At 43.8% G+C, this 25,973-nt stretch overlaps 1 protein-coding gene and 1 long non-coding RNA gene across 11 annotated transcripts in view; one reads left to right on the top strand and one right to left on the bottom strand.

The window, feature by feature from the left end:
- DNAH9 (dynein axonemal heavy chain 9) overlaps positions 1–25,973 on the bottom strand; it is a 330,190-nt gene that overhangs the window by 67,252 nt on the left and 236,965 nt on the right. For 9 of the 10 annotated variants that reach the window (XM_053297116.1, XM_053297118.1, XM_053297119.1 and 6 more), the window contains 6 exons: positions 23,406–23,528; positions 21,483–21,687; positions 13,575–13,739; positions 12,375–12,515; positions 7,482–7,652; positions 7,011–7,133 (listed from right to left, as the gene is read on the bottom strand). In XM_053297116.1, coding sequence (XP_053153091.1) covers positions 7,011–7,133; positions 7,482–7,652; positions 12,375–12,515; positions 13,575–13,739; positions 21,483–21,687; positions 23,406–23,528 — 928 coding nt within the window. Of the gene's footprint in view, positions 1–7,010; positions 7,134–7,481; positions 7,653–12,374; positions 12,516–13,574; positions 13,740–21,482; positions 21,688–23,405; positions 23,529–25,584; positions 25,604–25,973 lie in introns of those variants that run through there. The other variant, XM_053297126.1, reaches the window with a different exon arrangement.
- LOC128345312 (uncharacterized) lies at positions 4,010–15,566 on the top strand. The gene is made up of 4 exons (XR_008316374.1): positions 4,010–4,189; positions 9,461–9,500; positions 13,595–13,966; positions 15,454–15,566. It is a non-coding gene; the product is annotated as an uncharacterized LOC128345312 (long non-coding RNA).

Below are 25,973 nucleotides of genomic sequence, written 5' to 3'. Positions count from 1 at the left end.
GGGCCATATAGATCACCTTTTGCTAGTGTTGAAATAGCTTCAGGGACTCACCATGCAATTCTAAATATAATTCAAGATGCTGGTGCTAACTTTAAAGCCATATATGGCTTGGGACCAAGGTATGTCAAGTGTTGGAAGTTAAAGGACTTTGCGCTGTCTCTTTGTCTCAGACAGTGGAGGACAGACTAGTTAAGTCAGAGGGCTAGAAGGTCAAGACATTGGTCATCACTTCTCCACTGCTCTGATGCTATCCCTTTGATATGTAGACTGCTACTCTTAGGGATCAACTTCCTTTCTTTCTCTCTCTTCCCTACCTGCCCTTCTACCTTGCAACATGGCAAGCCTCTCTCCCTGCACCATGTGTGTAGAGAAGATGCAGAATCCATCTGCATCCAGCTAGCTAGCTAGATTAGAGATCCTAACTCCTCACTTTCCTATCTAGAATGGAGTTCCTTAATAAATGTCTTTTATATTGATTTGAAACTATGAATTGGCTCCAAGTTACTTTACTCTCAGCATACACGCATGCCTAACTAAATTTCCGCTGTGTTGTGCCTCTGTGCTCTCTGCTATAATGAGAAAGGGATTCTCTCACCACGGAGAATTTCCAACATCAAGGACCCCCCTACAAAGCTGCCTGTGCTTTAAAAACTATCTGGCGATGTCCTTCTAGGATTTCCCAACCTACTGAGGACAGGTGGTCGTAACCAAAGAATAGTTATTTTATGTGGTAGCCACCCATCTATGGAATGCCTTCCCTCGGCCTATGTGCCTGGTACCTATGCTGATGACCTTTCAGGGCCAGGTAGCAATGTTTTTTTTCTATCCAGGCATTTTAACTTTGCATATCAAGCTCATCTCTGCAATTTTAGGAATGGTTATTTTAGTTTAAACTAGATTTTTAACCTGGTCTTTTTATCTGCTGCTGTGTTTTAGCTTTGGTATAGTTCTTTATTCATTATTATTACTATTTGCTGTATCTTTATTTTTATATTTTCCTCATAAGCCACCTCGAACAACTTTGTCGAGGCAGGGTACATAATTATTGTGTGAAAAAAAGAAAACAAATTGAAGGGGGGAAGGAAAAAAAAGGATCTCCTGGTCTGTTCCAACTTAATTTTTCTCCCACAATTGCCCTCAAGGGCGCTTTCCAGATTACCTGCTACAACATGCTTTGGCTTGGGCAGATCGCATTGAAAACATAAAACATTCTTTTGCACCACACATGCAACATTATAGGACTGTAATGCAGCAATAAAACCTGAAATAAGGCATTGGAAATATGAACGGCACCTTGCTGACAACGCAGGGACTGCGATGTCAAAACACAGGTAGTTCAGAAGCACACTTAATGGACACGTAGTGACATTGTTGTAGTGTCCAATCTGGAAAGCACCCAGGAGAATCTGGGACTCTGGGAGAGAGTCTTGAGCACTTCCAGGGTCTTCCTTCCTAACTACTTTCCTGCTACAGGGAGATCCCAGTTATTTGAAGATGTCACAGTTATTTGGGAAATTAAGCCCTCTTTAAAGAGAGTGGAAGGAGCATACAAGCCTAAGCCCTGCTTCCAGTATCTCCCTGGGACTAATGTCAGGGGGGAAATTACATCCAAACAGGCCCTCTGTCTAGCCAAATCATGTAGGTTGCAAACTTATGACAAAACCACCTTAACTGTTTTGTAGCAGAACTCTGCTTGGCTCCGATTCTGGCCTTATTTTGATTTTACTGATTTCCTCATTCTGCATTTCAGAAGTTTTCATAGAGCTGCTAAATTGTTCCTGTTCTCTCCAGTTTGTATGATAGTAGTAGGACTATGTCATGTGCAAACAATGCACAACTTGCAAGTCATTTTGCCATAGATCAGGATTTGATTACTGTTCCAGTGAAGTCAGGATGTCATTGATGTACAGACTGAAGACAGGCATATCTGAGGCTACTTCTCTGTTTTACACTTCTATTTTGTTTGATTGCCTTGTTTCCAATTCATATCCTGCATTTGATGGATTGGAACACAGATATGATGAGACTGTATCTTTTTTTCCAACCATTCCATTTTGTAACCATTTCAGTCTCAACTCCAAGTTGTCAGACAGAGTTAAACACTCTTCTGAAATGGATGAAGCAGAAAAATATTTTTCCTCTTTTTTCATTTGTACATGTTGATGGGAGTCTGGCTTACAAACATACAATTGGTGGGTCTTTTTCCAAAGAGGAAATTAATCTGGCTTTGGTGGAGCATTTTTTGTGCTTCGTTAGGTTAGGGTAGAGCAAAACAGTTTGCTGATTTTGCTGTTAAAGTGAGTATTTCTGTCAGGTTTGGGGGATACTTTTAATTTTTATTGTTATAATTTGATTTTACCATATCTGTGATATGACCTATTTGGAACATGATAAAACATAAGAACAGCCCTGCTGGATCAGGCCCAAGGCCCATCTAGTCCAGCATCCTGTTTCACACAGTGACCCACCAGATGCCTCGAAGAAGGCCACAGGCAAGAGGTGAGGGCACACCCTCTCTCCTGGAGCATTTCCAGATAGCAGGCTTTACTTCGAGTTCAAATTTGCCCCCAAATACCAAAGCAAAAAGTTGAATTTTTACCCCAGACATAAACTGGGCTATGCTCTACCATACAATGAACAACTCGAATCATGTCTAGAGTGCTCCTTGATAGCTCGCAGGACCTTCAGGGTAAATCTGGCCAACATGTGAATGCACAACCTCCATTTCTGAGAAGTTAGATAAAAGCCCCATCTGGAAATGCTCTTGCTGTTGCTCCCCTGCAACTGGTATTTAGATGCATCTTGCCTTTGAGGCTGGAGGTGGCCTATAGTCACCAGACTAGTAGCCATTGATAGACCTCTCCGCCATCAATTTGTCTAAGCCCCTTTTAAAGCCATACAAACTAGTAGCCATCACCACACCCTGTGGCAGGGAATTCCATAGATTAAATAGGCTCTGTTTAAAAAAGTACATCCTTTTGTTAGTCCTAAATTTCCTGGCCTTCAGTTTCAAGGGATGGCCCCTGACTCTAGTGGGGGGGGGGAGTGAGAGAGAGAGAGAGAGAGAGAGAGAGAGAGAGAGAGAGAGAGAGAGAGAGAGAGAGAGAGAGAGAGAGCGCTGTCCACTCTCTCTACTCCATGCAGAATTTTAAACATCTCTATCATGTCTCCCTGTAGTCACCTCTTTTCCAAACCAAATAGCCCCAAATTCTGTAACCTTGCCTCATAAGGAAGGTGTTGCAGGCCCCTGATCATCTTGGTTGCCCTCTTCTGCACCATTTCCAGCTCTTTTTCCAGTGCTGTGATGTTCTAAACTTTCCTAAATTATCTTTATGATCTTCTCAATACTGTGTTTCAATATATCACTTGTTACTGTTTCTTGATTTGAGTTTTTATAGGTGTTCTTTACATCATTTCATTGTAACAGAAAGAGACTGAGACTCTGTCTCCAAAGAGACTGAGACTCTGAAGAAAGACTTTAATCATTTTCAATAGAATCTCTCAGTGCTTATAATTTCCTAGAAGCATAATTTTCCCTCAGGTCAAATTTATAAATTTGTTCATATATGTTTCAAAGTTATCTGTCCAATACTAGCAATTCTGTATTGCTAAATTGCAAATGTAATTATTTAGTTTAGGCTTATTCCAGATTTTAAGTACATATGTGTCAGACTCCCTGGGGATGAGGTGGGTTCCTAGCCCTTCTTGAACTCCAGAATGACTAGAGCACCCCTCAAAACAGTCAGCCTCGGGAACAGGCAGGGGAGGAGGTTAGCTTGTCACCTGAGTCCTCCTCCTGGCTTGCTGCATTCAGCCAGTTCCCTCTCCTGGAGAAGTCCTGGCTCCCATATTCAGAAGGAGCTCCTCCTCATCAGCTGCCTTGTCTTTAAATACCCCAGTGCAGAGCTGACAGGGCTTCAAGCCTACTTCCTGCCCCACCCCCTTCCTGACCTTGCTTCCTGTTTCCTGCCACACCTGTTTCCTGCCACACTTCCTGTTTCCTGCCACACCTCTAGCTGTCTCCCTAGAGCTGTTTCCTGCAGCTCTTCCTGCCTTGCTCTTTCAACCCCACTGGGATCCAACCAGCCTGGGCCCTTCTCATCCCCACTGCCCCCTAAAGGGCACGAAAGCCTCAGAGGAGGGCTGCCACACCCTTTTCCAGCCTCCATAGGGCCACCCAAGTGACCAGGTAACATGGCATCCCAACAGTATGGATCAGATAATACTATAAACATTTGCAAACAGAGAATGGAAGAAGGGAAAAAAGGGAAAGGAAGGGTGAGTTAAAAGGGTCAAGCTAACATTACATCACTGTGTTCACATTCCATCAGGTAATACAGCACCAGTAAAAGGCAAAATTTTCCTGAAACATTTATAGTTAAGGCATTGTGTTGTTGCAGTTTTAAAGAGCAAAAGAAGAAGAAAAAAATCCCAGTGAGAAAGCAAATCTGAATACAAGTGGCCCTTGTTATCCGCAGTCCCTGCACACCCATGGTTTCACGTATCTGCAGTCGGGAAATGTAGATCCAACCTCATTATCCACAGTTCAAAATATAGGCAAAATTTGCCTATCCACAGTTCCTGGGTGGCCAGAAATGACTTCCATTGTCTTTTCTGGTCACCATTTTGCAGCACAGAGCCATTTTGTGGCTCTCCTTTAAAAAAACACACAACCCCACACAATTTTTTTGCAGAAAATCAGAGGAATTGGGGTTTTGAGGGCCATTACAATACAGCTGGAGACCAGGAGAGCATGGTACAGTACTTTATTTTTTACTGCCTACTCCCCCATTTTTTTAGCCTTTTTTTTAACCTCAAGGAACCTAACCCCCCAATTCCCATTGACTCAAGATTTCATTACCCGTGGTTCCATTATCCATGGTTGTAGGTCAGAATGGAACCCCTGCGGATAACGAGGGCCACCTGTAGGCAAAGAACTATTTTATTTTCAATTGTAATAAACCCCTTAGGGACAAGAAGCCACTTTTTCATTCCTTTGCCACATAAACCACTTTGTGAATTATTTTTTTAAAGCCATATATAGATATTGGCTGATATGCCCTGCAATGTAAAGTGGGTGTTGCAGAACTGACCATGCTGATGACCATGCAAGGGCGCAGCACCAGAACTACTGACCTCTTATGCAGTCACATATTATGTGCGACTTCCATTATTGCCAGTGAATGTAGTACAAGACATGCAATCACAGAAGAGATCATTAGTTTCAGCACTGCCCTCTTGCACAGCACCATCGTCACATGCGTCAGAGCAACACAGGCAGTTCTACAACACCAGTGTTATGCTGTGAGACACAAGTCATTCTTAATATTCTCATTCATATTAGAATAATCTTTGCTAGCCTCTTTCTGGAGAACAGAGAAAAAAATTTCCTTTAAAAATTGCTTGAAGAATTTGGTCTAAGGCTAGAAAATAACAGCTCCAGCAGCAGGAGTCTGGCAAGGGCCTAAATAACCAGAAATATTATTTTGAAATGGAACATAGGAAGCTGCCATATACCAAAGCCAAACCTAGTCAGCTCCATCTAGCTCAGTATTGTCTACTAGGGGTGTGCAATTCGGGTTTTCGGTGATTCGGTTCGGGACCCGAACCAAATCACCCCCGTTCTGTTCTGTGCCTGAATCTGGGCTACCCAAATAACCCCTGATTCGGTTCGGATTCGGATTAAATCCGAATCTGAATCCGAATTGATTCGGGTAAGAAAAACTGGTCCCAGGGGCAAAATTAGAGTGGATTCATGGTGTTTCATTGAAAATCTCATTAGCTATCATAGAATCCACACTCAGAATACCTCTGAAACAACAGAACCCTGTACCCCATGGGTTAGAAACCCATGGGGGTGGTTGGAACCCTATGTGCACTACACCACCACTCGCTCTGGGCCACCCCAGCACCCCCCAAGTGGTGGGGGTGCTGAAAGCTCCATGTATACCCTATGAGGAAAAACCTTAAAGACACGTAAACTTTAACAATTCCCCAAAAATCAGCCCCTTGCCCAAATCCTTTGAAAAAATTCAGGTAGCTTCCTTAACCCTTCCTTGACCCTACCTGGCACTACCACCAACCCCACACTGCTCTAGGCCACCCCTTTCCCCCCCTTATGAAGCTATACATTTGCTGACACCTCAATGCTTCTCTATGGGGAAAAACCTTAAAGACGCGTAAACTTCAACAATTCCCCAAAAATCAGCCCCTCTGCCCAATCACTATGAAATTGGGGTGGTAGCCTCCACCCATTAGGCACTACCACCCCAGCCCACTCTTTTTGCCCAGATCCCACGCTATGCCCCCAAACTGCCCCAAAGACACTAAAACTTCAAAAATTTCCCCAAAATCAGCCCTTTGCCCAATTCCCCTGAAATTTGGGTGGTAGCCTCCATCCATTAGGCACTAGAACCCCACCCCACTATTTTGTCCCTGGGACCCGAAATTCGAGCTGACGTCACATCAGACCTTTTTGCATTCAAATCAATGGAGGCAAAAAGGCGGGAAATTCAAAGAGACGCCATCCCAAATCACCCGAATTTTTCAGGCACGAATCAGGGGTGATTTGGCTCGGCCCCGAAAAGTATCGGGGGACATCGGGGGTGATTCGGACCCGAATCACCCGGAATTGCTCGTTTTGGGCACAAATCGATCTGTGCCCGAAATATTTTGCACATCCCTATTGTCTACACAGACTGGCAGTGGCTCCTCCAGGGTTGCAGGCAGGAGACTCTCTCAGTCCTATTTTGGAGATACTAGGGAGGGAGCTTCGAACCTTCTGCATGCAAACCTGCAGGTGCTTTTCCCAGAATGGCCCAATTCCCTAAGGAGAATATGTTACAGTGCTCACATGTAGTCTGCCATTCAAATGCAACCAGGGTGGACCCTGCATAGCAAAGGGAACAATTCATGCTTGCTACCACAAAACAATGGAAGATTAGGCTCTTCTTAATTGTAGGTATAATCCACTGGCTACATCTATAATAGGTTTGAGTCACAACAGCTACCTTGATGCCACCCCAGGACTGACTTGACAAAAAGTCTACTGGACTGGAGACTCCTGGTTGGGCAGGATATCGTAGCAGAAAGTCAAGTTCTGTGGTGTTAATTTCTTTATTCATCAGAAGTATCTGCAATGATAATCCAGAATGGTCAAAATTAGCATTTCTACCAGGATTCAATCAAAAGGAAATGCAAGACCCTCCAAGGTGCTAGGAATGGGGAGGATGGTGCTAGAACTGCAGACATTTTGCAGTTGTTTCTGTTTGAGCTGTACATGTAAAGCTAAACAAGCAGGCCATATAAGTTAAGCAGTCTTAATAACAAAAGCACAAGTATGATCATTACTTACAAAAAGAGATATGAAACCTACAGTCTGCCTGTCACTGGAAGAGTCACAGAGTAGCTGATGAGCAGCAGAGTGTGTTGCCCACCAATGGAAACTGCACAGGAGGTGGTGTAGGGGATCGGCTGCTTACCTGGAAAGTGACTTGAGCTGTGTATGTTAGTTTGTCACATTCAAACAACCCCCGGGTTGTGTACTGGAATACAGAGTAGGTGATGCTGTCAATGAGGTTGGCAACTCGCTCTTTGAGGTTTTCATCAGGAGACGCCCTTTCAACAGCTTTCTGAAAGACAACACTGAATGCCTAGGTGGAGAGAGGGAGGATAATTTATATGGAGAGATTCTACAATAGATCTCAAAATACATCAGGCTTTAATAGTGGTATTGTATGGACTCCATCCCACACTGGAAATTATGGACAAAGCAAACCAGTGATTTTAGAATATCTTACCAATAGTGACCTGTAGCCCCAGCAATCTCCATCCTTTAAATAAACACTCATAGAATACAAAATGAAATCCTGTGGGTGCAGCTGGGCTACAGTGGTATTAGTGACATGCAGTCTCCAGGACACTTTTGCAGAGCTCACAAGGCTTTGGCCAGAATCCCAAAGATCCCAGTTTTCAGGTTGCTGGTTTTTTAAAAAAATAGACCTTATATAGTTCCACAAGGAGACTGCTGCTGCTGCAGTCTCCTTATTGGTTTAGAAGGAGCAGGTGGGGAGTGCAAAATTAAGTAACGTTTCTTTTTTTTACTTTGCCTGCCACCATCAAAAGCAGCACCAGCTAAAAAGCAGAGCTACCACCATGGTGAAGGGAGATAATTAACTACAGTCTCCTATCACACACTATGGGTGCCTGCTTGCAATAACATTTCCTTCTTCATGCCATGACAGATTTGACTTGTTACTTCAAACCAATATGTGAAATCCTACCTCAATACTTCTTGGGCATTGCTGCCTCTTTAGGGTTTCTAGGTCTACAAATCTACTGACCCTTTACCAGAATTCAAGTCATGGTTATTTTTATCACCATAGTGCTGCAGTGATGGGAGAAGCTGGTTTTGGTGATGTTTTCCCTTCCATGTGGACCTGGCAACTTTATACCTCCTTGGCCACAATACCCAAGGCTCCAAAGCTCCCTGGCCTACCTGTATCCTTACTTTTGTGCCAACAGATCACAGTCCTTGTCCCAGGGCCCGTCATAATGTTTTGTCCTAGCACTACTTTCTCCATAGCCCATCCTTTCTTGACTCTACTTGTTTCCTCAGGTCCTTGCTTTTCAGCCAGCTGCCAACTAGACACTTTCTTTAGCCACCCTGACTCCTGGTCAGCCTCCCTGTCTATTGAGGACACAGTCTAGGCCACTCTCCTATTCACCTGCATTCCAACCATTTACACCTGCTCTCGTGCTTAGGTCCTGTGTGGTTCTTCCACAGCACCCTTCTCTCCCCCTGTTTCATCCATTTTCTACCCAAGCCTCCCACTTAACTTCCTATTTCTGTGCCCATTATACAGAGGTGTTCTTATCCCTTGACTTCTGGTCCAAAGTCCAGGACCTCCACAGCCCCTGGGGTCCCCCAAATCCTCTTTAGTCTGTCTTGGGTAGTGTGGTTGCCTGGCCAAGCATAATGATGCTTAATTTGCCCAGCGGGGGTGGGGGGACACGACTCCAAAGGCCCTTAGGTCCAGGCTCCAAAATTATCTAGGTGTACCTCTGCCATTATATAGGGGTTTTCCCAGTCAAACTGATCTTTCACTTCTCTCACAAAAGTTGAATGTGGAAAATATATTGCTGGCAACTTCAGTCCCTCAGTGGAATATTCTTTGTCATCATATCAGCTCAGCCAATTACTGCCTGCAGCTTCACTAACAGCTACACACTCTCTCAATGCATAACAGTATTGATATTCCTAGCCCCCACAGTTGCAAACACACATTTGAAATTGTAATGGCCAAAAAAAAAAAAAAAAGCAAACCCCTTCGAAGTGATTTGGAACAAATAGACGAGCAAGCCAAAGGCCAAATTAATTATATTTTTGAACTCTCATGATTTTAGTCTATTCTATAGCTTTAAAAAACAATTATTGTATTATCTTGTATTTCTTCTCTAGCTAAAGATTTTCAAAGGATGATTCAAAGCTACAATTACAGGTACAAATTCCATAATTAAACTATTGTAGGGCCTTTGAAACAAATCTGCCAATTGTAATCTTACATTTAATATGCTTCTAAAAAACAATATGCAAATTATGCCAGTTATATGTACCTAGAACATGTATGGTCTGTATTTCTAAGACATCCCACAGAACAGATTGTCCAGCCAAAGCCAGACAAAAAACTGAAACAAATGAAGGTGTAATGTTGAACATAAGGTTTTCACAGAAAGAAGAAGTATGCACTTTCCCCAGACAAGAGAATTGACTTCTTTGAAAATGATCATCTGAAGAGGACTGAACTCCCCAGGCAAAATTCACCTTTCATTACATCCCTTCTAAAGGCAAGATAAACTTCAAACAACAGAAACACATTTCTATCTTTACTGCAACCAAGCCATCAGGCACAGACTATCCCAGGCTGCAAGAATTTGATTTTTCATATAAGGTCCCCTTACGGGCCTTCCTGCTAGAATAGAGATTATCAGAAAGAGAAATAAACAACAAAAAATAAACAAATAACTGATCAACATAGGAGTGGAAAAGGATTATCAAGAGATACCAGGGAGCAGGAGGATGAGATTAGAATTTGAATAAAAATGGTAAAAACCTGTTTCTCAAGTTAAATAGCAAGGCAGTACACATCACCAACTCTTGGGAAATTGCTGAGGAGGGGGGGGAGTTGAGATTTGAAGAGTCTCAGCAAAGAAAAAATTATTACTGGCTTCTAGAGGTATTATATCTAGGCAAGCAATATTACTAAATTACTCATAGGACAAGGCTTTCTTTAAGCATTCTTTAAAAGCCTTCTCTAACTTGAGTTATTGCAAATTGTAAAGACACACAAATCTCTTGAGGGGAATTAATACAATGAATTCTTTATCAGCAGATTTCTGCAAAAAGTTTACAATCTTCGAAGTTAATTGATTCAAAGCAACTTCTTTTTTAACTGGCCACATCCTGAAAGCTTTAAAATGCAAAGGGACCCCTTCAAAATAATACTGAGACCTTTCTGTCATACTTACTGTTGCTACTTTCTAACAGAAGTCAAATCATGCAACTCAACCAATCCAGAAGTTTCCTTCTGTATGATCCTCAGATCAGGAAATGTGACATTTTAGAGACAGCTTACCAGCAATCCTCTTCCGTGCTACTTACACAAAGCTGCACAGGGCAGAGTCCAGGAAGGGAAGTGCAACAGTATTTTCTTCTAGGCTCCAGACAGTGGCCACATAGGAGCCACAAGTCAGAGAAACCAGCAAGAACTGTAGCAAGGGAGTACATATGTTCACATCCTCTTCTGCCACTCTCTTCATTTTGTTTTATATTTTATATTTTATTTCTATCCCTCTCTTCCTCCAAGGAGCCCAGAGCAGTGTACATGGTTATGTTTATCCACACAACCACCCTATGAGGTAAGTTAGGCTGAGAGATACATGACTGGCCCAGAGTCACCCAGTTAGTTTCACAGCTGAATGGGGATTTGAACTAAGGTCTCCCCGGTCCGAGTCCAACACTACACCACACTGGCTCCATGGAATTAGAAGACCAGAGATATATACAGACAAGCATTTCCCAGGACTGTGTACATCTAACCAGTATCACTAGATAAGGTGTTTTGTCTTAAATGCCCTGCCCTGAATTTCTGATCACATACAAGGTGCATGGTAAATTTTCCTCATCAACCGTTCTACAGGGGAAACACACTTATTTGCCTGCTAAAGAAAATGGGAGGCATGCACTCCAGGACCTGGGGGAGGCAAGGACAGAACAACCTTCAAAAAAAGAGCATCCCTACAGGAGAGGAGAGGGTAGCCTTCTTTGAATATGTTGCTATTTTTTTCTTTTAAAAGACTACATGAACACACAAGCAGTATAGAAAAGAAATGCTCTGCCTGGAAAGTACTTTTAATAATGCCAACATTTGCACAGGAATGGGGGAAGAAGTGGTTCGTCTCTCTTGCCATCAGTGATACCATGGGCACCACCCAGTAAGTACCTGCAATAGTCACATAGCTACATTTGTACACACCAATCTCAATGTTAAACAAGCTTCTTCTAAATGAAAGGGAAATCAAATTGCACTAGTAAGCGTGACAGTCAGATTTCCTGAAATGGAAGTGCAATCTGAAGGGAAGATACATATATCCTCTGTAACCCAAGTGCTACACTGCACTCTCATTTCTCAAACAAAAACAAATTATCTGTACAAGCTCTAAGACACAGCAATCTGTAAAACAATTTCATGTGGGATGCTGCTTTTAGATTAATACAGCTTTTTTCAAATCAATATAGCAATAACTACAGGATACTCATTAGTCTATCGTGGACAAGGTCATATCATGTAAAACCATCATGAGTATGCTCTCTTATCAATACATCTGTTCTCAATAGGCACATCATTTGCCACTGCCATAGGTCACCCGTATCATAAACATTAGTCTTACCTTTGGGACTGTTTCCTTTGAAGTACCCCCTTTGTAAGGTTGCAGTATAATATAATACTTGCAATACCATGTTCTTTTGTGCTCTGTATCTGCAGGGAATGGCCCAGTTTGTTTTCTGAATAGTACATTTCTTAGAGCAGAAACAATGTCTTACTGCTTGCTGGCAGAAGACTGCACAATTTCAGCTGGGAGAGTGTAAATTTGGGAGCATCCTGTAATTCACCCAACTACTACTACTTAGGAAAAAACACAGAGCTTCTAGAGAAATTCAACCATCAACTATAGGAAGAGGGTTCGCCTACAAGTGGACCCATGAGAACAGTGGGTATTTTCCTTAGATATATCCCTTCAAATGTGCTAAGATTTAGCACAATTTAAATTGCCTGGGGAGTGTGAGATACCTGAAAAACACACAAATGCTGTACCTTTAGGGAAAACTGGTACATGGGATGGATGGTATTGAGGTCATTCATGATGAAATACAGTAGGGAGGCTCGGGCTGCTGCAGGACGGTAATGCTCTCTTGCCTCATTAATCTTTGTTTCTGTCACCTTGGACTCCTGGACCTGGAAAGTAAAGGCAAAATCAACCATGGAGATGTGACACAGTCCATTTTGTTTATGGAAATTTTGTTTGTTTACATGGGAAAGGCACAACCTCAACTGATTGGTTTAGATAAACTCCATGTCGCTTGTCAAGCATGTCTCCTACCTACCTGCCTCCTCCTAGCCATATCACCTGCCACCTGGTCATAATGAAACTGATTTCCACTGGGTTTCCTTTTTCTCTTAGCAAGGCCCTTAGAAACAAATGCCTGCATTTTCCTTCCCATATTATACTTTTGCACATCTTAACACAAAGATGTGTGCCGGGTTATTTTACAATGTTACGTGACAAAGAGTCTCAAGAGAAAACGTAGGACCCCGACCCCAGCAGTCCCTATGATGTAAATCTCAACAGGAGAACCCCACAGACAAATGGCCCAGGAACATTAATAGTCTGTAAAGAAACAGAACTTGGCAGGACATGCTCCCACAGCTGCACAAAGCTCCTTGCACATGAAAGATGCAGCCAATATTTGCAAGGCAAATTATTTATGTCAGATGACTGTCAAAGTAGATGGTTTTAAATGCCAAATTTTCACCCAGGGGATCAGCATCACTGCCAAACTGCTGAATTCCGGCCAACTTAATCTGGACCACATAAACTTCATCAGATCCTGTCATGCAGCCTCTGCTAAAATCTTAGTATAATTGAGTAAATGTAATGCATGTTGAATTAACTGAACTTAAATTTTAAAAAAAGCCTTGATACTAAACCAGAATAGTTTAAAGCATCTTGTTATAGTGCTAAAGTTTTATGGGCTTTACATTACATCCAATGCTGCTATTTGTACTTTGCTTTAAATTGCCCATTTAATGCACATGCACTCTAAAAAATTAAAAATTAAAAACCCTTCCCTGATCTTGCCAGAATGGAAAAGCATACAACTTTGTGGTGATTTTAAGTCTCCAATCTGCAGGGCAAGATGCATTTGAAATATTCAAATTATCTCAGTATATTGCAGCACAAACTTCATGTGTAAGTTACGTTTTCTCCCTTCAGACCCAGTTTTGCTTATTTACCTTTTCTTCGATTTCTGCAGCTGTCTGTTTGGTGACTTCCAGGTTTTCCACTAGAGCTGTGTCCCCCAGGAAGTTCCCTGAGGCAGAGGAGAGGCGGGACAGCAAGTTGTCCTCCAATGTTTTCAAAGTTATTTTGAATCCATTTTGCTGCTTTGTGAGATCAGACTGTAAAGAGTTGAAGTTCGGACAGAAAAACATATACTGTCATCTTCATTTTTACAGTGAACATTTCCTCAAACCACCACATGATGGATGTCCTTTCTTTGGTAAACTCAGTTTTGTCTACACCAGAAGTTCTTAACCTGGACTCCATGGATGCCCTGAGGGTCCATGGAGCAAGTCCAGGTGGTTCGTGGGAAAACTCTGCTGCAATGAATTTAATCTACTTCCTGGTGAGCCAGAATAAAGTTCTTTTTACTGGGCCCTTATGAAAATATGTTATATGAAGGGGGTGGAGATTGATGGGTAATACAAGGTATGTAGAGGCAAAAATTTTAAAAGTCCATGGCCTACAGTGACTGGCAGTGGCTCTCCAAGGTTAGGAGACGGGGACTTTCCCAGCCCTAACTGGAGATGTAAGGGATTGAACCTGAAGCTCTCCCAGACAGCAGGCTTTACCGTGGGTTTTCTGTGAGGCTTTACTGTGAGTTTGAAGTTGCTCCAAAAAGCCAACGTGAACATGGATTTTTTTCACCCTGGATATAAATTGGGCTATACTCTAACACAGAGTTTCTTAACCTTGGACCCCAAGATGATGTTGTACTACAACTCCCATCATCCTCAGCCACAAAGGCCATGTCTGGGGATGATGGGAGTTGTAGTTCAATAACATCTGGGGGCCCAAGGTTAAGAAACCCTGCTCTAACACATGATGAAAAACCCAAATTGTATGTGAAGTTGCAGGAACTTCAAGGTAAAGTTGAAGTTGTGTGAAATTGTGTGAAGTTGCAGGAACTTAAAGGTAAATCTGGCCCATATGTGAACACACCCCCTCCTTTCCAGAGGAGATGCGAACTAACAGCCGGGTGTGAAAAACTTCCTGGGACCTTTAGCATGCAAAGTAACTGCTTTCATTGAGGGACAGCTCATTACCATCAGCGTGCCTAAAGCTTTGTAGTACGTCTGTGGTTGAAGCAAAATTGGTACCAGAGATTTCCCAGCTCACACCCTCAGTAAATATGGTACCCTATGGCAGTCTCATATCTGAAGCTGTTGCAAACTAATGAGTGCTCAGGACTTCAGGAATCAAACAGTATTTCTACCATCTCAGTTCCTATCCAAATGCAACCTTCCCTTAACACACTCACCAAAATGGCATGAAACCCTTTCAGTTCAGAGTAGTTTTCCAGGAAGCCCTGTTATATGTAGATATACATCCATATCCTTCTGTAGTATTTATTTTTTACTTTAGTTATTGTTCAGTTTTAATACTGCCTTTCATAAAACATCTCAAGATGTTTATATCATACATGATATTACAGTCTTGTGACCCAAGCTGACCTAAAGCTAAACATTTCCATTTAAGCTAATGGAAAGGTTCAGCATTAGGATGCTGAGAGATGGTGTTTGTTTCAAGTACACAAGGTCCTATTGTCTGTTTAACCAAAGATCACTTTAGGTTGGAAATACCATTTGCTAAAAATACTATTATTCTAGCTGCTCTTACAAAAGCTATTCCTGTGAAGTAACTGAAAGGGTGTGTATTAGCCATAGGTCTTTTTGTGGAAAGACAATGTGAAACTGTAAATCTGTTATTTTGGTTAGTTAATTAAAGCGCAAAAGATGGTTCTCTGGTTACTTTGACCAAAGAGCATGTTGCTTCTCTGTGTTTAATGATTTTCTCCCAGCTACTTAGCTGAATTTGTTTCTCTCTACTTAGCAAAGACATGGTTGGTGCATGTATGAATCTAATCTATAAGCTTTGGAGGCTGCTCTTGGGCGTTTTAACAGCGTAGAAGAATATATGGACAACAATAGTTTTTAGCATTCCTCTCTTTGGTAATGTCAACTTTCTGAATTAAACACAAAGCAAAACAGGCTCTGTGTACTTTTGCTACAATTTTTCAATAGGACCTAAACCTTGGAGGCATAGGCCAGAAGACTAAATCCTCAGGACCTGTGCTTTTCAAGCTTTTCAAGCTTTTCAACTCCATGAAATTCTTCCCACATGAATGTTGTCTGCTACAGAACCTCTGCATGGTGCTGCAGAGATTCATGCTCAGCTCATGTAGGGGCCATTCACACAACCGGTCAGGCAAGGGAGGAAGGCTGTGCCAACTCACCTTCCCCCCAGATGATTTTTAAAAATAAATTGCTGCTGGGAGTGCAGAGTGTGCTCCCAGGCGATCTTCACTGTACCATGCAATGCAGAGTTCCAGAGGCTGGGACGACGCATCCTGGCCTCTAGATCAGTGTTTCTCAACCACCGGTCCCTGGACCGCTGCCGGTCCCCGAAGGGTTGAGTGCCGGTCCCTGACTGGGAGTCAACCCCCCCCAACTGAAATCAAGGCACTCACTTCCTCAATTTTGCACATGGCACGGAAGAGGGAGAGTATCACGGAGGCATGGGACCCTTCTTGTGCCTTACCTCCACGTGCTGCTGAGATCTTCCTACAGCTATCTTATTCCCTATCTTTACAGCTTCAAACTGTATGCGGTGCGGGGGCATGGAGGAAAAAGTATGGCAGTGGGCGCCACTTGAAGGGCTGCTGGTTCTTGCATGCTCATTGTTTGCAGCCAAAGGCTGGTTCATTGAAACCCAGCTGCCTGTTGTGGTCGAGGCGCCTTGAGAGGGAACGCTGTTTCCCTCTTGCATCAGTGGGGCTTGCTTGTATGTTGTTTTCATTGGCCCCATGTAGCTTTTGAATTTTTCTAATGGCCCAACATCCCCTCCCCATTGAGTAATCACAAGCACCTCCACTCCAGACATACTGGAGACAAATTTGTTCACCCAGGCTTTTAGATTCAGGGGGTTCTCAACCTTGGGTACCCAGACGTTGGTGGACTTCTACTCCCATAATCCCCAGCCATAATGGCCAAATGCCATTGTTGTTGGGGGTTATGGGAGTTTAACTGAGGGACCCAAGGTTAAGAACCCCTAATATTCCATGTTTGCAAAAGATTCCAAATTTAATTATTTTAATGCTTATATTATTTTCATTCTAAACTGCCCAGAGATGCAAGTTTGGGGCAGTATAGAAGTCTGATAGATAGATAGATAGATAGATAGATAGATAGATAGATAGATAGATAGATAGATAGACAGACTTGAAACCCCTTTACTAACTGCTGGTCCGGGAAACTGCGCATGAAGAATGCAGCGGTCCTTGAAACTCTGCACGAAGAATTTAGCGGTCCTTGACTCCAAAAAGTTTGAGAAACACTGCTCTAGATGATATCCCACAATGCACCGCACCACGAGTGTAGTGCATTGATGGAACCCCCCATCAGATGGGCACTCTAGGTGACTATCTCTGTGTCTCCTTGGGCTGCATTCAGTCCAAGGAGACATACGATCCCAGAAGCCAGGCTAAGGGAGCACTCACTTCCTTAACCTCAGCTAAGAGCTGGGCTTAAGAGTGGAGTTCGGCTGGGTGGGAGTGTTGCAATCTGTAAGGAACCCAGCACTCCATATGAGCAGCCTCATTGTGTGCTGCCCAGGCCTGTTGGGCCACACTGTGGGTGTCCTAAAATTCACTCCAACAGTCATCTCCAAACTGAGACTGAATCCAAACAATCGAACAACAAATCCAAATAAGACGGAGGTACTTATTTTGCGGGGTTGGAAGTTGGAAGACAATTTTGATCTGCCAGTTCTGGATGGGATCACACTTCCCCAGAAGGAACTTGGCTACTGCACTGCGTTGTATGTGGGGCTGCCTCTGTACGTAGATTGGAAACTGCCATTGGTACAGAATGTGGCCGCCAAGTTAGTCTCTGGGTCATCACAGAGAGATCATATTACTCCTGTATTAAAATAACTAAACTGGCTATCGACATGTTTCCGGAGAAATTACAAGGTTCCAGATTTAACCTATAAAGCCCTAAACAGCTTAGGCCCCAGATATTTAAGGCAACATCTTCTTCACCATGAGCCCCATTGTCCAATGAAATCATCTGAAGCAGGGGCGTAACTACAATTAGGCAGGGGGAGGCCGTTGTCTCGGGGCCCCTGCGTTGGGGGGCCCCCTCAGAGGCTCTCCCCCACCCAATCTTCTCAACATCCCCCGCCCCCGGCACCTTCCCCTCTGGCTGCTGCACACTCACCATCCAGCAGCTCTCTAAAGCCAAGGCTGCCTTCGGAGGGAGGGGGCCGTCCTCGCGGAGGGCCTCTCGCCAAGCCAGCCTCTCTAGGAAACCCCACTCCCTCGCCTTAACCCTCTGCTTGCTTCCTCCCTCCACCCTCACCACGGGGAGGAGAGCTCCAGACAAGGACTTCGCCGCACACATGCCACCTTTGCGACCAACTTGGGGATGGCTTTTCCGCGGCACCGTTTCTCTCCCCAGCGGCAGCCAATGCAGAGCTGAGTTTCCCAGGCCTGTAGCCCGCCTCAAAATGTGGAGTGGGGGTGGTTGGGGTTGCAGGTTATAAAATGTTCAGCTATGAAGCATGGAAAACGGGCTGGGGAGGGAAGATAATTTTTTGGTGTGGCACTGATAAATACAGGAAGCCTTATTTCGTGTGGAAGCTGAATCTTTCAGTGTTCAGCAATGCTCCTGCTATTCTAAGAGGCCAATAGACGTGGACCGTATCTTGGGCAGGAAAGATCACCTCTACTCTTGGCCATGGCTACATTGGGTGACAGGGAGTTCCATAGGTTAGTTCTTTACTATGTAGAGAACTGTGTCTATTTTCTCTTTCCAACTGTGCGACTGTCAGCATATAGCCCTTTCTCCCCATTCCCCACTACTGCAACAGATCACTGCTTTACATAAGAGAGCAAGGAAGCAGCAAGAGAGCAGGCTAACAGTATTTTCCAACTGACTGCACTGAGGAGGCGGCAATTTTTGACAGTCTCCCCTTTCCCCCTGAGCACCACCCAGAAGTATGTCCCCAAGGGCTACCGGAGGAATGGAAGGGGTCATCAAAAGTTTGCCCTCCCCTGTGCACCGATCCAGTAAGTTGGGAAGTGCTATTAGCCTGCTCTCTCTCTCTCACTGCATTGGTGCTTCCTGGCTTTCTCACATCAGCCACTGTTCTCTTCAGAGCACCACCACATTTTATCAGCGGTCCAGTATGTAACAAACACACAGGAGTCCCTGGGGCATTTTCAATACCAAACAAATGTACTGTTGCAGAAGCTCTCATTCACTCTATATGTCCACAGAGACATATTACCACAATGCCCTGTCTGTGGGACTACCTTCAAAGAGTGTTTGGAAACTAGGGATGCGCAAACCAGTTCAATGCTCTCCCCCACCCCACCAGCGCCTACCCGATCTTCCTTTTGAAGTCATTAAAAAAGATTTTTACGGCGGGGGGGGCATTTAAGAATCTTGTCTCAGGGCCCACTCCCACCTAGTTATGCCCCTGATCTGAAGAGTTTCATCTGCAGTTGCCACCAGCTCATCTTGTGGCTATGCAGGAACAAGCCTTTTCTGTTGCCACCTGAGACTCTGGAATGTGCTCCCTACTGAAATAAGGGCCTCCCATCTCTGACCATTTTTTAGAAAGTCTCTAAAGACACAGCTATTCAACCGAGCTTTTTAAATAAACTTAAGAACATAAGAACAGCCCTGCTGGATCAGGCCCAAGGCCCATCTAGTCCAGCATCCTGTTTTGCACAGTGACCAACCAGATGCTGCTGGAAGCCACAGGAGGAGTTGAGGGCATGCCCTCTCTCCTGCTGTTACTCCCCTGCAACTGGTACTCAGAGGCATCCTGCCTTTGAGGCTGGAGGTGGCCCACAGCCCTCCGACTAGTAGCCGTTGATAGACCTCTTCTCCATAAAGTTATCCAAACCCTTCTGAAAGCCATCCAGGTTGCTGGCCATCACCACATCTTGTGGCAGAGAATTCCACAAGTGGATTATGTGCTGTGTGAAAAAGTACTTCCGTTTGTTGGTCCTAGATTTCCCGGTAATCAATTTCATGGGATGACCCCTGGTTCTAGTGTTATGGGAGAGGGAGAAGAATTTCCCTCTATCCACTTTCTCCACACCATGCATGATTTTATAGACCTCTATCATGTCTCCTCGCAGTTGTCTTTTTTCTAAACTAAAAAGCCCCAGGTGTTGTAGTCTTGCCTCATAAGAAAGGCGCTCTAGGCCCCAGATTATTTTGGTTGCCCTCTTCTGAAAGTTCAAAAAACTTGTGGTTTTTAGTGGTTTTAAGATTTTAATTTCTATTTAATTTTTTTCTACGTTTCTGTAAACTGCCCAGAGACAGAAGTTTGGGGTGGTGTACAAATATAACAAAGTTCCTTCCAGCTCTGTTTCTATTAAAAGTGCTGGTCATTACCTATCAAGCCCTTAACGTATTTAAGAGAGGGACTCCTTTGCCATGAATCCTCCTGCCTATTAAGATCATCTGTGGAGTTCCAGTTATGGCTACCAATGGCTCGTTTGGTGCTTATGCGGGACTGGACCTTCTCTGTGGCTGCCCCAGGGCTCTGGAATGCATTCCCTGTTAAACAGGTGCTTCTCCATCTCTGGCTGTTTTTAAAAAGACCCTTTAAAAGACCTGTATTCTCAGATTTTTAATTAATTATAATTGGCTTTATATCATTAAATTGTTTTAATCATTTTATCCTCTTTTTATATTTGTTGTATTTTAATTTATTACACCACCTAGGGGTGCACATGTCAGGCAGTATAGAAATATGAGAGAGAGAGAGAGAGAGAGAGAGAGAGAGAGAGAGAGAGAGAGAGAGAGAGAGAGAGAGAGATTGAGAGAGAGATCTTCTCACAGAGGAACACATCTTAATTAGCTTCCAAATAACTCCAGGGTTTGCACTGGAATTTCCAATTCTGACAAAAATGCACTATTTATTATCCCAGTACTGCCATGTGGTGGGCACTCTGCACAGCACTTGCCATTTCTGGTGCCAGGAGGGCCTTTCCCACAGAACTGGAGGCGCATGGGAAGCCCAGGAAATCACACAGGGACCCCAGAAGGGTGGCAGAAGGACATGCTATCCCATGGAGAAAGTGCTAGAAGGAGCTACAGTTCTCAGATGTCCCTGAGTGCCTTCCTGACATGCCCTTTGCACCCTCCTGGCATCCCCTTCACACCCTCCAATTCTGCTGGGAAAAAGAGAATGAGAGAGAGAGAGAGAGAGAATGAATGAATGGATGGATGGCAGGTATTGTGCCAGGAGCATCCTCCTCCATGCAGCACAGGAAAAAGGTGTGTTTTTGTTAGAATCAGAAATTCTGATGCACATGCCACCCCCTACTCAGAACACAGTCTGAAAACTACTGCCCTAGACAAAGAATATAGAATTTATTGTGTTTCTTGTATACACCTGGACCTACTTAGAAATGTCACATATTGTACCTCTTGTATATCATTGCTTTTTGGATACACTGTTTTCATTCATGTGTGTCTATGTCCCCCAACTGATATCACAGCTGATGAAGAGGACTTTTGTCCATAAAAGCTTATGCCATAATATCTCTTTTAGTCTTTTGTAGAATTATTTTATCCTCACAACCACCCACTGAAGTGCATTGCGCTGATGCTATTCAGTCATTCACCTAAAACACCACTCTACACAAGTAGAGCATTCCAAGAGGGTCCGAAATCCAGCCTGTCAGTCACCCTCCCACTCACAATCTTCATGTTTACAGAGTTCGTCTGAGCAAAAATGTAAGCATGATTGTGCCCGCTTCCATGATCAGCAGGCTGGAGCATTTAGGAAGGCTTAACTAGAAAATATTCCATTCAGGCATGCAGTTTATAGCATACCTTCAGTTCTTCCAAGTCAGGCCTTTCCATACTGACAACTGCTGCTAGCAACTGATCTTCCAGGCCATCTCGAGTCACAGTGAAGTTGATGAGGGTGCACTGTGCCTGCATTTCAGGTTGGTAATGGGGGTTCGCTAACTTTGTATGAAGAATGAGACGGAAACTGGGATTGTATTCACATTCTTTATCTCCAATTTTAATGTACCTAAAAGAGAAACAAGGACTATTGTATTTGTATTGCCATTACCTGCAGGTCAACCTAACACAATTAATTACACAGTTCCCAGAAGGTGTTAACATATGCATGGGTCTGGGGCAATATATCACTCTAGGTCATCATTACAATACTATACTGGGCCTTGAAATAATATACGTGCCAAATTACTTTAAAATTATTGGTCTAAAGCAGTGCTGTAGCCAGTGGCAGCCATGCCCCTCCCCCACCAAAAAAGAAAAGAAAAGAAAAGAAACAAGTTGTTCTAGTAAGAACTAATCAGCCTACTTTCCTTTCACTGTCTCTACATCTGGACTAAATTTGGTGCAAATCAAGGTCCACAAGTTAGATCTCCTGCACCTCAAATGTTCATGTATCCACCATCTTGGATCGGGATGGATGTCATCATTGCAAACTGCATCATTGAGGTGTCCCTGTGTGTCACTCACTACAGCTGTTCTAAATTTGGTTCAAATCAGTTAAACAGTCTTCAAGTTAGTGCACTTGCACCTCAACAGTTATGCATCCTCCATCTTGGATCAGGGTGGGTGACATCACAAACCACTCCATTGGGGCATCCCTATGTGTCCATTCAGCTGTTCCAAATTTGGTTTCAGTGGGTTAGACAGTCCACAAATTAGCCAGCTTGCACCTCAGACATTCACGCGACCACTACCGTGGATTGGGGTGGATAACATCATCACACACCACACCCTTTTGGCATCCCTATATGTTCCTACAGCTGTAGCAAATTTGGTTCAAATCAGTTAAGTGGTTCACAAGTTAGCCCACTTGTTCCTCACAAGTTTACGCATCTGCCATCTTGAATCAATGTGGATGACATCATCACAAACTACACCGTTGAGGTGTCCCTGTGTGTCACTCACTGCAACTGTATCTAATTTGGTTTAAATGGGTTAGACAATCCACAAATTGGCCCATTTGCACCTCAGATGTTCACACGGCCACCATCTTGAATTGGAATGGATGGAATCATCACACACCACACCATTTGGGCATCCCCATGTGTCCCTACAGCTGTAGCAAATTTGGTTCAAATCAGTTAAGTGGTTCACAAGTTAGCCCACTTGTGGAAGCTTACGCAACCGCAATTTTGGATTGGGGTGGATGGTATCATCACAAACTAGATCGTTGAGGTGTCCCTCTGTGTCCCTACAACTGTACCCGATTTGGTTCATATTGGTCCAGGTGCTGGGAAATTGATGGGGGAGGAGGAACACAAGGACACACACAGAGACACACACACAGAATGCCAGGTGATCTCATAAGCTTACTGGAAAGTAGGCTAAAAAAGAGCACACACTGTGGGTAGTTAATTTAAAAAATAAAAATAAAAACTTACAGTGTCCAGCCAGCCAGGAGAGAAAAGAGGCAGCCAATCTGCTGTGAGGGAAGGAACTTCCTGCTTCCTCCTCTCGGCTGCTGCAGCTTCCTCCCCTCACTGCTACTGGAGGAAACAGCCTGCTAATCAAGGCTATTTCCTCACCTTGTTGCTTTGGGCTCCCTGCATCACTGCCTCTCCAGATTAGACATAAAAGGGCAAAAGAGACACATATGCACTTGTCTTGTTTGCCCTTTTATATTTAATCCGGGGAGGCAGTGATGCAGGTTAGCAGGATGCCACAGAAAGCACTCACACAGGTTCATCATTCAGAAGATGATGACCATCTGATCCACCATAATCTCACCTTCCTTTTTTGATGGTCTCTCGTCCAAGCAATGGACCTAGGACTGGGTCAACAGATTCTTCCAAGTTCTCAATCAGAACGATTTCACCAGCAGCAAGAGCTTGCTCTATCATGTCCAGATACCTAGGAAAGACAGCAGTGGTAGCACTGGGGTGACATATGGAAAACATAACCACCAGTAATGATTGTTAACAGGAAAAGGGAGAACAGGAAAAACAACCCCAGAGTAAAACAGTGAGATTTGTGCATGTGCGTGAGATGGAAGAGAATGAGAGAACATTTTGCCTGCACTTTGCAATTATTATTCTACCCTTTTAAAATGTGGAGGTTCTGCTACTTTCATAGACCTGCAAGATAGGACAGGGCTTTAGTGCCTACTGTAAGTGTGTATGTAAAGAGGATCCTGTTTAGAAAAATGAATAGGTCCAGGGAACTGTCTGTCAGCACCAAGTGCCTTTAACTGGAAGCAAATTCTGTGGAGCCACAGTCACACCACGTGACACATTTACATGGGTCCTTTAACCTATTATGTCCCTCTCTCCCCAATCACTGGCATTAAATTGCCTTGCACTTCCTCAGGGTTCCTGCAGGCCAAGGTATACAGATATGAAAATGAAGAAAAACATTCCACTGACAATTTGAAGACAAATGTTTGTTTGTTTGTCTGTTTAACACATTTCTATCCCACCCCATACACAAGTCCCTGAGCAGTTCACAATCTAAAAACACAATTATTAAAACTTTGACACAATTAAAACAAATTTAAAAACAGATAAAAACTCTAAAACTATAAACCTATAAACTAAAAGCCTGACTAAACAGGTATGATTTCAGGTCCTTCTTTAAAACATCAAGAGAAAGGTGGGGGCTATAATTTCATTGGGAAGCACATTCCAAAGTCCCAGGTAAACCCTAGAAAAGGCCTGTTTTGAGTTACCACCAACCAAGTCAGTGACAACCACAACCAGACCTCCCCAGATGATTTTAATAGGCAGTGGAGTTCATTAAGAAGAAGGTGTTCTCTTAAATACCTTGGACTCAAGCCATTCAGGGCTTTATAGGCAATAACCAGCACTTTGTATTTCACCTGGAGTGGAAGCTTATTGGCAGTCAGTGTAGTGCTTTTAAAATGGGTGTAATATGATCACTTTGGGTAACCCCAAAAACCAACCTGGCTGCTGCATTCTGTTTCAACCTCAGTTTCTGGACTATGTACACAACAAAGAGTGCATTGCAGTAGTCAAGTCTGGATGTTACCAGAATATGCACCACTGTTTTAAGGTCATTTACCTCCAGAAATGAATGTAGATGATATAAATGGACAAAGCTAGCAGAAATCTCTCTTGGCCTCTGCCTCAAGGTGAGGGAGAGATTTGGGTCCAGAAGTACTCCCAGACCACATACTTGCTGTTTTCTGGAAAAGTATAACCCCATCCAGAACAGGCAGATCTAAGCTCCAACCTCCCACAATGAGTACTTCCGTCTTGCTTAGATTCAGCCTTAGTTTGTTTCTCCCTCACCCAGCCCATTACTGCCTCCAGGCAGGCATTTTGGGAAGTTAGTAGGGATGTGCCGAAACGCAATTTGGCTATCTGAACTGCAGGCACCTCCCTTTAAATTAGAAAACTCACAAAGCCCCTTTAAAGTGGAGGAGAAGCAGGTCTTTACCTGCCCCTCTTCCACTCGCCGCCATCCTGGCACTTCCCCTAGCGATGATCGCGTGCAGGCGGGGCATCTCCTAGCTGCTCCTGCAAGGCACTGGCTCACAGAGGCAGCTGGGAGGATGGCCCACCAGTGCATGTGGAGCGCCAGGATAGCGGCAATGGCAATGGCAGAGAGTGGAGGAGGAGTAGGTATGGACCTGCTTTCCTCTGCTTTAAAAGTGCTGTGTAAGCCCTTGAATTTAAAGGGAGGTGCCCGTGATTCAAAATGTCGAATTGCATTTTGGCACATCGCTAGAAGTTAGGCCATTTCCTGATGAAGTTGACATGAAGAAATAGATTTGGGTGTCATCTGCATATTTAGTGCACCCTGCATGAAATCCCGTGATGATCTCTCCCAGCAGTTTCATGTAGATGTTTAAAAAGCATTGGAGATAGAATGGAGCACTGCGGGACCCCATACAATAGATCTCGTTTTGAAGAGCAACAATCTCGAAGCAACGCCATCTGGAACCTACCTGAGACATAGGAGCAGAGCCACTGCAAATCAGTGGTTCTGATACGCAACCCCTTCAGGTGCTCCAGGAGGATACCATGGTCAATGGTATCAAAAACCACCAAGAGATCCAAAAGGATCAACAGAGTCATACTCCCCCTGTTGATTCCTAGTTGAAGATCAGCCAAGAGGCAGACCAAGGCCATCTCAACCCTATAGCATGCCTGAAAGCCAGTTTGAAATGGGTCCAGACAATCTGCTTCTTCCAAGACTGCCTGGAGCTGAGACACCACCAACCTCTCACTCACCTTGTCCAACCATGGGAGGTTGAAGAGAGGCCTTTAACTGCCTAATTCTGAGGAATCCAATGCAGCTTTCTTCAACAGTGGTCTAATAATTGCCTCTTTGAGA

Source organism: Hemicordylus capensis, chromosome 2 (genome assembly GCF_027244095.1).
Source record: "Hemicordylus capensis ecotype Gifberg chromosome 2, rHemCap1.1.pri, whole genome shotgun sequence".
NCBI classification, from domain to species: domain Eukaryota; kingdom Metazoa; phylum Chordata; class Lepidosauria; order Squamata; family Cordylidae; genus Hemicordylus; species Hemicordylus capensis.
Note: the sequence above shows the minus strand (reverse complement) of the source record. Positions and strands in the feature narration are given on the sequence as shown.